Source organism: Macrosteles quadrilineatus, unplaced genomic scaffold, assembly GCF_028750875.1.
Source record: "Macrosteles quadrilineatus isolate MER2022 unplaced genomic scaffold, UCM_ALF_1.0 Scaffold_2__2_contigs__length_208266976, whole genome shotgun sequence".
In the NCBI taxonomy this organism is placed as follows: domain Eukaryota; kingdom Metazoa; phylum Arthropoda; class Insecta; order Hemiptera; family Cicadellidae; genus Macrosteles; species Macrosteles quadrilineatus.
This window is the reverse complement of record NW_026542595.1, coordinates 182,076,102-182,088,401: the sequence shown is the minus strand read 5'-3', so window position 1 is coordinate 182,088,401 and position 12,300 is coordinate 182,076,102. Positions and strand designations below refer to the sequence as shown.

At 35.8% G+C, this 12,300-nt stretch overlaps 1 protein-coding gene across 1 annotated transcript; it reads left to right on the top strand.

Moving 5' to 3' along the window:
• The first annotated feature begins 707 nt into the window (after positions 1–707).
• On the top strand, positions 708–11,978 carry LOC128985193 (UDP-glycosyltransferase UGT4-like). Its single transcript, XM_054404578.1, has 5 exons — positions 708–828; positions 1,644–2,221; positions 7,044–7,266; positions 8,124–8,343; positions 11,408–11,978. The coding sequence occupies exons 1-5, from the start codon at positions 708–710 to the stop codon at positions 11,679–11,681; spliced, it is 1,416 nt and encodes a 471-aa protein (XP_054260553.1). The 3' UTR covers positions 11,682–11,978.
• The last annotated feature ends 322 nt before the right edge of the window (positions 11,979–12,300 follow it).

The following is a 12,300-nucleotide window of genomic DNA, read 5'->3' as shown; positions in this document are numbered from 1 at the left end:
AGTGACAACTTTACAAATATCTATATTTAGCTTTATTTTTGTACATTTATCCACTGCTTACTAATGCTTGAATTAGTACTGCAAGACATATTGCGTTATTCGTGTTTTACTCTTGTAGTATGTGTATTGTGTATTGTGTGAGTCTCACTCCAAATAGTTAATATAAATAGAAAGTTAAATATTTTTATAAGACCAAGTTATGTGGCTAAATAAGTAATGACAAGACAAGTATATCAGGTGTTGTACTTCATAATGAACTTATAATTTAAATACATTGTTCTTCTATTATAATAATTTGACATTTTGTTTCAAATATTCGTTTGAGATGAATATTTGTTTCAATAAAAGAGGTGTGAAAATAAAGTTTATGCTTCAAAAAACTTGTTAAAAAACATGTTATTTTTTCCCAAATTCACCGAGATTCCCTATTATGTTTTTATTTTTGTAATTGCACCGTAAGCATCCTATGCTACCATGCGTTTTTTGCAACGCCGATAGTAATCCTTGTCTTATCTTTGTGTATTTACCAAAACAATATGTGTTAGTAATCTTTATCGGTTAGTAAAGCGGTAATCTTTTCCAGGCTCCCTTACTGCGTACACTCGTAGTTTTGACGGTCTCTTTGGAATGTATTCATGCTGCGAGGATACTAGGGATGTTTCCCATGTGGGCGAAGAGTCACCACAACTTCTTGCGGCCCGTCATGCATGAAGGCTCTAGCAGCTGCTGTGCATGAGGTGGTCAACTACACACCCTTCCCCCTGGACAAACCCCCTCCCAACTACACCGATATCTTCCTGGAGAACATCAAGCCTGATTGCAAGGAATGTAAGCTTAGTGGAGTCATTGTTTAGTAAGACGATATTCTTCTTTAAAATGTGCCGTACTGAATTATGTGTCCACCAGAGAATAGTTTAGATGGTCTTAAAATGTATTTGATTATATTTATAGCAATGGAATCGGTTTTGAGGGCCAGGGTTCAAATCCAACTAATTAACAATGGTCTTTAACTATTAAATAATAAGGTAATGAGGCTATACGTATGTTCCGTAACAAAACGATATGCCCCTCAGACAAGAATAGTCACTGTTTTAGGACAATCAATTATTTTATAAATAATATATAAATCATTTATTGAATCTAAATTCAGTTTTCTGTTGATGACCAGTCGGAACAAAAAACATTTTAAAGGACATATATTTTGTACCAGCGTAAAAAATAAGGATAAACTTCATAAAAATATAAAATAGATCATTAGTAGTTAAGTGACCAATAAAACATAGTCTACACAGTAAACTATATGCATTTGTCTGCGATGAACTTTTGGTATACTGGTAGATAAATTTATACTTTGTTTAGAGCACAATAAACATAGAAAGCAAAAAATGAATGTTTTTAAAAACATACTTAGATGAACCTGTTAATACTCATGCAATACATAAATCACATACAGTTTTTGACGATGAACCTTGAAAAATACTATTATTGTATTATTGAAGGGTAGTTTAGAATTTTACATAATAGATAAAAAATTTCAATTCTTAACTGTAATATATGATTTTAAATACTATTCAATTTTAATAGCCTACTAATTTAATTACTATACATATTCATGTATTACAATGACCACTATCTATTTTCAGTGGCAGACTACTTCATAGAGATCACTGACTTTCCGGAGTGGAAATGTGTCGACTTGTATTGGCCACTGCATCTGTTAACGTACCCATGGTTCATAGAGGATCCAAAGGTCCAGGAGCTGCTCACTGGGAAAGACAAATTTGACTTAATATTCATCGAGGGGACAACAGTACATGAGCACACTCTCGTAATGGGGAGAATATTCAACGCTCCAATCATATCGCTCCAAACGTTTGCCCTGAACAATTTTCTCAACAGTCATGCTGGAAATGACTATCAGCTCTCTTACATACCGGATACTTGCCTTTCCTTATCGAACAGGATGAGTTTTCAAGACAGACTTTTCAATGCGTTGACGAGTATCAGAGGGTTGTACCACTACCACAACTCTCAACTTAGGTCGCTGGAGGCGATGATGAAGAAGGCATTTCCAGATCTCCCACCAATCGCTGAGATGGCAAGGAATATATCGTTACACTTCGTCAATGACCACGTCACTGCTGACTATGCCCAGCCACGGCCACCCAATGTTATCGGTGTTGGAGGCATACACATAGAGCCTAATAAACCTCTACCAAACGTAAGTTAATAACAACTGATTTACGTCCAGCGTAGATTAATAGTCGTAGTACTTAATACTTTTATATTTTTTTATGAAATACTGACCATACAAAGTAGGTATTTTAAACCAAGTATGAATGGAGATGAGCGTAGGATGAGTGGCGCGATCTTGTAGTTGAAATAAAATCAAGAACTAAGTTAAATAAAACCAAATTATCAGCTGATTCCAATATATTACACTTTTCCCTCCTCATCGTCTACCGCACCTTCTCTTCTTCGCAGTTGATCCGAATGTTTTCTTTTTATCACTCCACCACACATGACTTCATACGAGTATAAGCCATTGCGTTTGACTATGGTTCCTGCTATCCAACCAGGGTTATTCTCTTTTTTAATCCATACTTCTTCCCCTTCACTGAATGCTCTTAAGGTTTTCTTTTGAGTTGGATTTTGTTGTTCCTTCCAAATTTTCAGATCTAATTGTTGTCTAAGGTTTGGTTTCATGTTGTCCAACATAGTTGGCATTCTTCGACCAAGAAACAACTCTGCAGGGGCTCGTCCTGTTGTTTTTTGTGGGGCATTTCTGTAACTGAACAACACATTTTGCAATGCCAATGAAGAATCATTAATTTCTTGTTTTGTTGTTCTGTAACGCCTTTTCAAAGTCCCTATTAGACGTTCAACTAAGCCATTACTTCTAGGATGATAAGGAGTAGTTCTTATATGTCGAATTGAATGTCTCTTGAAAAATGCTTCCATTTCAGTAGAGACAAACTGTGGCCCGTTGTCAGTTACTACTTGTGATGGTATCCCATACCTGCTCATCCACGATCTTAATCTTTGAATTATGGCAGTTGAAGTCGTTGTTCTTAAACATTCAACTTCTGCCCACTTAGATAGCGCGTCAATCCCTACTAACCACATTACTCCATCAACTGGTCCAGCTAAATCCAAATGAACTCTTTCCCACACTTTTTCAGGAATGTTCCATGGATAGACCGGGACTTCTTCAATGTTTCCTCTGTTTTCTTGACATGCTTCACAAGTCTTAACATGCATTTCAACGTCTTTGTCAATGTCAGGCCACCATACATAGTATCTGGTAATTGATCTCATAGCTGAAATTCCAGGATGGCCACAGTGCAAAATTCTCAAGATTTTCTTTCTCATATTTGTTGGCACAACAACTCTACCAAACCACATCAAAACACCATCTTCAACTGATAATTCTTCTTTCCTTTGTTTAAATGTTTTAATGTTATCTGGTACCTTCTCTGGCCATGCATTTAGCACATAACTTTGTACTAATTTTATCTCCTTGTCCAAACTGCTGTTATGTTTGAGTTCCTTATAGGACACCAATGTCTCAACTTTATCCATGTTTAAAAACTTTATGTCCCTTACATCGGTAGCTTCTTCTCTGATTCTGATGGGAAGACGGGATAGTGCATCAGCACAAACGTTTTCATCTCCTTTCCTGTACTTGATTTGAAAATTGTACTGATTAAGTTCTAGGGCCCATCTCACCAACCTATTGTTCATTACCTTTGGAAGATTCCGGTTTTCTCCAAATATTCTTTGAAGGGGTTTATGATCGGTGACAAGTGTGAAGCTTCGTCCATATACATATTGGTGAAACTTTCTTACAGCAAATAAAATTGCAAGTGCTTCTCGATCAATATTCGAGTATCTTTTCTCAGCATCTGAAAGAGTTCTGCTAGCATACGCGATTGGTTTTTCCAGACCATCTTCACACTTGTGCATTAGGACACTCCCAAGACCGTCTTCTGACGCATCACACACCAACACTAGAGGTTTGGATTCATCATATGGAACAACTGTGTCTTCTTCCGAAAGAATCATTTTGACCTTTGTAAATACTTCATCTTCTTTCTCTGTCCAGATCCATTTCGATCTGTTGCTGGTAAGTCGATGTAACCTTGAGCACAGCGCATGCAACCTAGGGATAAACCTTTCATAATAGTTTATGGATCCTAAAAAAGACCTAAGCTGTTTGACATTTGTAGGTTTAGGTGCCTTTTGTATTGCTTCAATCTTCTCTTTTGTTGGATGGATACCCCGTTCATCGATAATGTGTCCAAGATAGGTGACTGAATTCTGCATGAATCTACATTTTTCTTTCTTCGCTTTTAGCCCTGCGTCACTCATTCGTTTTAATACTTCCTTTAAGTTCATGAGGTGTTCTTCTTTGTTTCGGCCCGTAATGATTACATCATCTAGAAGTACCCCCACTTGTGGTATGCCTTCAAGGAGCTTCTCCATGTATTCCTGAAAGATACCTGGGCTGGAGGTTATACCAAATGGTAGTCTCTTGTATCTATAGTATCCAACGTGCGTGGATATTACCAGATATTTTCTGTCTTCCTCCGATACTTCCATTTGGCGTTATGCATCTCTCAAGTCGACAACTGAATACTGCTTCCCTCGAGATACTTTATTCGTCAGTTCCTCAAAAGTTGGCAAAAGTGTTGTATGGGTAACGATGTTTGGGTTTAAGGTTACCCGAAAATCTCCACATATTCTAATTGTGCCATTTTCCTTCTCAACATTTACTGTTGGTGTTGCCCATTCGATAGGAGTTTTGGAAGGATCTACCTTTTCTATAACACCATCACTTACCAGTCTGTTTAGTTCTTGCTCAACTCTACTTCTTAGTGGAAAAGGCACTCTGCGAGCAGGAAAACACCTAGGCTCTGAGTCACTCTTAACATGTATCTTCGCCTGATAGCCTTTAATTGTTCCCAATTCTTTCTTAAATACGTCACTAAACTCTGAAATAACTTGGTTAATTTCCTCTTCGGTTACTGTAGAAGCATTTTCATCTTTATTGGTGTTATCCAACTTACGAATCGTAACACTAGGTGGTAATTTCATGTTGAAGGCAAGCATCCATGGTAATCCAAACAAAGGAGATTCGTTTCCATTTACCACAGCCGCCTTAAGTTTCCTAATCTGTCCATCAACTTTAACATTAACTTCACACTCTCCTAAAACATCCAGGGTATTGTTTCCATAAGCGACAAATTTTGTTTTACATGCCCTCAAATTTGGTGATCCAATTTGTTTCCACAGGGGTGCATCAATCATTGATGCTCTAGCTCCTGAATCAAACTCCATGGTTGTTGGTACTTCATTTAGGGTAACATTAATTTGTGCTCTTGGGATCTTCCTATTAGGTTTAAGTTCAGAAATTCCTAACTGTACCTCTTCTTCCTCAGATTTTATGTCTGTGTCGTTGATTTGGTTCAAATAGGCCTTTTTTGAACGACAATGTCGCGGAAAATGACCCATCTTTCCACAGAAGTGACATTGTTTTGTCTTTTTGGTTCCACATTGTCGTGAGAAATGACCTTGCTTTCCACATGAAAAACACTTAGACTTTTGAGCTGGACAAAATTCTTCACTGTGTACTAGTCCACACTGATTACAACCTTCTGTAGAATGGCTGTATGTTTCTTTTGCCAAAGATCTATTTTTCTTATCATAGTTATGTACCTTGTTAATTACAGGCATAGCTTCTTCTAAAATATTCATTTCCCGCTTAGCTCTATCCATCGCTTCAGCTAAATCTACCAACTCATTTAAAGTTAAACGTGAACCATCTTTATTTATGCCTTCTGGCCACCTTTGCCTGATTTCAACTTCAAATTGTGGAAAGTTAACGCCACCAGCAAATCTATCCCTTACTCTTTCCTCAAAATACCTGTCGTATTTACAGTAGGAGGCTAACTCTTTTAAACGCAAGACGAAATTTGAAAAACTCTCATCATTTCCTCTCACACATTTTTCAAAGTCTAGTCTCGCTGCAAAGATTGTTTTACTAGGTTTATAAACACACCGAAATGTATCAATCAGTTCAGTCATTGGTATGTCATAAATTTGCCTAGGTAAAACGAAGTTAGATACCTTTTTGAGGGGTACAGGTCCAACATATGCTAGAAGAAGATCCCTTCTTGCCTCCTCAGTTTCATTACTGTCATCACCCAATCCCTTTACCTTGCACATCAATTGGAAGTGAGCTTCATAATCCTCCCAGTTCAATTTTTCATCATAGGGTTCTATTGAAAACTTTTCCATTCTCTTTCGCACCTCTTCTTTATTGTTCCAACCAATATCTTCACATCTTTGGGTTCGTTTTTTATTCATCGTCGCCAGTGAAATAAAATCAAGAACTAAGTTAAACTCATTTAATCATAGAACAAAACATAACATTATTTGTTTACATGTTCATAATAAACATAAAACCAAATTATCAGCTGATTCCAATATATTACAGTAGTCTTTTTACTGACTAAGGTCGACATATTCCTTGGACACAGCTGTTAATTAATAGGCCGTATAGCTAATGACAACTAAGGGGCCTACAGTTTATAGTAGAATCCGAACCACATTTTTGCCTTGGTATTAACGAATAAGTCTAATTGTCAAGATAGTACTGCGGATAGTCGTAGTACTCACTAGTGCGGACGTAAATCCACACCAGGGAGTATCGAATCCACAGTGCATGCCTATAAATATCCACAATTCGTGACCTCCTAGTAGCTGGATTACAGGACGACGCCATTGTCCCAGTGAGTATAGGTTACTGTATTGATTTTACAATATATTACAAGCCTATATTAAACTAAAACTGGGTTAAGTATTTCAGTGTTTTGTGTAGCTAACGTTGGAAATATTTAGTTAAGCCGTTGGTTAATATTATTTCAATACTTCTCCTGTACTTTACAATTGCCAGACTCTTATCCAGAGGTGGGTCACAACTCTTTACTTGCTTTTAAAATTCATTTTACAGCACAACCAACCATAAATACATGTTTCAGGAATTAAAAAAGTTCATGGATGAAGCACCAGCCGGTGTTATATTTTTCAGCCTGGGCACCTATGTCAACGATGATATAAAACCAAAAGAATACTTTGATATGTACATCAATGTATTCAAGCGATTTAAAGAAAGGGTAATCTGGAAGACGAGAAAGGGAGATATTGAAGGTCTTCCGCCAAACGTGTTAACTTTAAAGTGGGCACCTCAACCCGATATTTTAGGTAAAAGATATTTCAAAATATGACCGTAGTACTCTTAATACAGTTTCTAGTTTTTCCTATGCATTTTTGGTCTGAGGATGGAGGTTGTAATACGTATATTATTAATTTAAATACTGGATCAATTAACGATTAAATATGTCAACAAAAAAAAAATGAGGTACAGTTAAACACACTGGAAAAACTAATATCTTATCGTTCAAACTAGGGTTAAGTTCTTCACTTGACGAGAAGTGTGATATTTCGTATAAAAGGTACAGAGAAACTTTATTTTTAATATTTAACGTCTAATTATTGTTTCAAGACACTCTAAAATATGCAGGCCATATGTAAAAATGCACACAACTTTCAAATTGTAAACAATACTATACAGTACTTAAAATTTACATTGTTGGCACCACACATAATCTAACAGTTATTTATTCACATTTGTTCATTCATTTAAGACGGCATTACCTATTTCTAATACTAAATATACTTCTACAATATTAAAATTACAAAGAAATTTATAAAAGGTGTGTCTAAACTTGTACCCAAAAAATGATCTGCCAGTGTAGCCATCTAACAAATAAAAAACCCTATTTAATGTTAATTATTAAAGGAATCGAATATTTGGGTAAGAAATTAACTTAAGTCGGGAGTGAAATTTGGATTAAGAATTTTATGTTGATCAGTATAAATGATTAAATTAATAATTATATTTTTTTGTGAACAGGTATCAATGTAGAGACTCAACTGTATTAAACAACAAAATATATTTTTAACTTCAAATAAAAGAAACCAAATTAGGAGAAAAAGAATGTAAGCTTGTTCCTGAGGTTGTTGTCAATTTTCTATTTTCAATCTTGTTTTGTCTTCAGCCCACCCTAACTGTGTGCTGTTCATCACTCACGGGGGTCAATTCAGCACACTTGAGGCAGTTCACTTCGGCGTTCCTGTCATCGGTATTCCTCAGTTTTTCGATCAGCATCGCAACGTCAGGTTCTTCGTAGAGCGAGAAGTCGGAGTTAAGGTTGCCATCGACAACATCTCAGAGAAGACGATGAGTACAGCGATAAGAGAAGTACTGGACAATCCACGGTTAGTAAAATATATTGTGAGGTTAATCTTTAATTAAAACTACTTAGCGTACAAAGCATGTTATCATCTTACTGTTACCACTTTCCTGTAGACCTAGGACCAAAAAAATGACTTACGATTCTCAAGGACATCAGGAAAATTAGCTGAAATTGTAGTCTACTGTTGAGCCTAGCTGGGGCATATTACTCGTCTCCTAAGTTTCCACGGACATGTCTGAACTAATACGATGACTCCCTAGACCCTATGGCAAAGGTCTGGAGTTTGCACTAAAACACTCTAGTTCTTAGTTTTCCCCACCGTGTTTCTTTAAGCTATAAAATTTCATGTAACCTTTTGTAAAATTATGTATGTACCAAAACATTTCTTGTACTTTTAATACTTAACACCTTCAGTCAATGTTTTATTGTTTCCTGGTAAACTAATGTATTATTAGATTGAGGCTTTAGAAATGTTATGCTTTCGTTTTAAGGTCTTGAGACAGTGCTGCCTTGTACAATTCAAGTATATTTTTTGAATCAACAAAATAACTTTTACTGCAATTATATAGTTATTTGTGCAACTAGTGAGAAAAGTGAGCAATTGACTCACTCGAGAGAAATCCTTACTCACGAGCCGTAGGCGAGTGAGGAATGGTTTCTCGAGTGAGGCAATTGTACTTTGAACTCGAGTTGCACATTATACTTTTCCTACAGTACCATAAAACAAATAAATTGGTGAAGAAACATAACCTATTTTTACACAGAAGTGAACTTTTAATATAAAATTAAATGTGAAGTGACAAATACAACAGTACAACAGCTGACCAGCTGATTTACAGCCAGTGCTTCCAACGTACTTCGCGTGCATACGACGTTGCCTGCATGTTACGTGCTCACTATTTCGTGCCTTCACGTTGCAAATCTGGAGTGAGACAAAGTAATTAGAGTGAGACCAATGTTAACATTGTCTCACTGATGAGCGAATTGGCCACTTTGCTTTCTCAAATCAGTGAGAGAACATGTACATTGTTAGGCTAGGATTATACTAGGACGCTGGCGCCCGGGATGCTGGCGTCCGAGAGGCTAGCGTCCCACCTCGAGCCGAAAAATGACGTGATTTGTGTTGGGATGCTAGCCTCTCGGTCTGCCATTTTATTTCAATGTTTAGTCCCTTTTTTTAACATTAAATAACATTAGGTTTAACGAGTACCAAGGTTTTATGATGTAAGGGGGCTAATAAAGTGTGTTTTTTAGTAAAATACTGTATTATTAGCTTAGTATAAAACGAATTGGCCAAGTTTAATCGAAATATATCCATACACAATCAAATTCCAACACTTAACAACATTTTCTATAAGAATAACATGGCAATTTTAATATACTCTTTTTTTAATTTTCTCCATAACTAATAACAGTACAAAAACACTTAAATATAGGTACTAAATTATTTGTTTTTAAACTCATTAAAATTATCTAGAGAGAAATTGTGATTTTTTTAGTTTTATGGGTCAAAAATGACACACCCCCCTTTTTAGCACATAAACCCCGTTCCCAAGGTATGTTCATGCTGGTTCGCGAACTCATTCAAATTTATCCCACCCTTCACCTTAAAACCAAACTTCTTCAAAATAGAACAAAAGTTACTCCAGTTGTTTACAGACATATATATATAATATTTAAATCTATACGAACGGATGGTGTTTTTGGCCTCTGGGGACATCAAAATGAAAAAGTAAATCGGTCCCGGGCCTAGGTTTTACCATGCCACCTACGGTAATAATTTCGAGCTTTCGGTGGTTTTTTTTTAGCATCCGACGCTAGCATCCATTTGATTTAATGCCCCGCTAGCGTCCCGGACGCTGGCCTCTCGGACGCCAGCGTCCTAGTATAATCCTAGCTAGGTAACTGTAGGAAAAATTTCTTGTAACGTATTTAAGGGGAGTCGCTACTGAAACTAGTGATTTTTAATAAAATCCTTTTAAAAATTATCATATATACTTTTTTAAGTTCATTTAGTCTTAGAAAAAGATTTACTGCTGTTAAAGTAAAAAAAAATTTACATACTTTTTTTAGTTTTTTGGCGGGAAAAAATGGGGGTTTTTTAAATCTCTTATAACTATTTAACTACTGAACCAATTTTATTGTTCGATATCTTATTTTAAAGAGCAAAGAAAGCACATACTTTCTGTGCATACTCATGTTATTTTCTCAATTAGTTTATAAGTTATGGCTTCAAAAATAAGTTTTAGAAAAATTTATAGGTTATAATTTTTTTTTAATTTTTTTCATGTACTTTTATTTACCCAATTACAATATCCATGCACAGTAAGTTGATTTATAGTACAAACAATGTGTGGTTAAAATTTCATTCATATAGCTGTAATAGTTAAAAAGTTATAAGAACTTATATATAAAAAAACAAAGTTTTAAAGTCGCGGAAAACAGCGGTTGAAGTTTATACTAGGCCTAGGTGATGCCCCAAAAGAGGTGTGCACGCTTTACTTCAAATATTTTTTTCACAGTGATAAAAATATATATTAAACCAAATGTTATGTTTTTCTGAAACCTTACAATCCATAGAACAAGATAAAAAAATAATAAAAAAATCAAGTTTTTTACAAAATTGGTAGTTTTTCAGTAGCGACTCCCCTTTAGGATTAAGGGTGTCGTACAACAAGGGTACAAGTACCAAACTCTAATTCAAACCAGCTTATATCATTTTAAAAGGCCTCCATGCACTCTCAGGACTAAAAACATTCTAAAAATGAGTTCATCAGTCGTGGAAAGACGATAAACATTTTATTCAAAATTAAATCCTTCCAGCAGTCAGTCTCGTAAACTGCTGTGAGATTTTAGACCTTCAATGAGTAATTTTAGCGCAAAAAACTATATATAGACCTAAACTTAGTCTGTGTTGCTTGGTTAGCATGATAAGTAAATCAGTGTCTGCAGTAACTAATCCCTTACACATAGTTGTACTCCAGAACCATAAGGACTTGCTAATTATTGAAATGTGACATTTTAGGAATAAAGTAGAGCCATTAATATCCAGCAGGGATTTTGCTGACTGGAGATATTGTTTACAGTTACAGGGACAACATGAAGAGGTTGTCAGCGGTATTCAGAGATCGGCCTATGTCTCCTGCGGAGTCTGTCGTGTTTTGGACGGAGTACGTGTTGAGACACGGCGGAGCTCCACATTTGAGACCAGCCTCTACTGAACTGCGATGGTATCAGCTATGGCCACTGGATGTAGCTTTGTGTGTCTTATTGGTACCAACGTTTTTAATTACTTTTTTTGTATTATGCTACAAAAGGTTAACACAAAAAAGTGTTTCTAAATTAAAAAAGCGAAACTAGTTTCCGTAAATTTTAATCTCATCCTATTTTCAACAATTGAATGAACAAAATCCGTTTGTGAGTAAGGAGTAGGTAGGAGTAGGTGATTATACTATAGTAATAAACATCGTATGTACTTGTTGCAGTATTTTCTTAAAAGTATTTTATCACATTGTTTGTCTTGTTTTCCAAACACCAAATATCATTCGGGAAGTAACAAACATTTACTTCATTACTTACATCCTCAAATGGGTACTGTAAGCACAGTAGCCTCAAAACTTGAAAAAATAAATTGCTTTTAAAGTATAATCAAGCTGAAACGAGCCAAACATTTCATGTTGAAAAAGGTTTAAAGCTTAAGAAAAATTAAGCCATAAAAATCATAAGTTCATCTCGAAGGTGAAATTTACGAACGTAAAGTTAACACCGGTTCTTAATTTTGCAAGAAAACCCCCAAAAGACGTTTAAAGTTTCATTTAGGTATTCGAGGTACCTGGTAGACCTTGGTTCAGTCACAAACCTCTTGTTGCCCAATAACAGCTCACTTGGAGGTGACCCTTGACCCTACGAATCAGGAATGGCCCTCGATGACGCATTATTGGTTTTTGCACAAATTTTTACAGAAAACAGAACTTACTAA

Excerpts from the sequence above, each read along its gene's own strand:
- LOC128985193 (XM_054404578.1), top strand. The coding sequence starts at position 708 with ATGAAGGCTCTAGCAGCTGCTGTGCATGAGGTGGTCAACTACACACCC. Across the intron at positions 829-1,643 it reads CAAGCCTGATTGCAAGGAAT|TGGCAGACTACTTCATAGAG; the intron begins GTAAGCTTAGTG and ends ATCTATTTTCAG. Across the intron at positions 7,267-8,123 it reads ACCTCAACCCGATATTTTAG|CCCACCCTAACTGTGTGCTG; the intron begins GTAAAAGATATT and ends TTTTGTCTTCAG.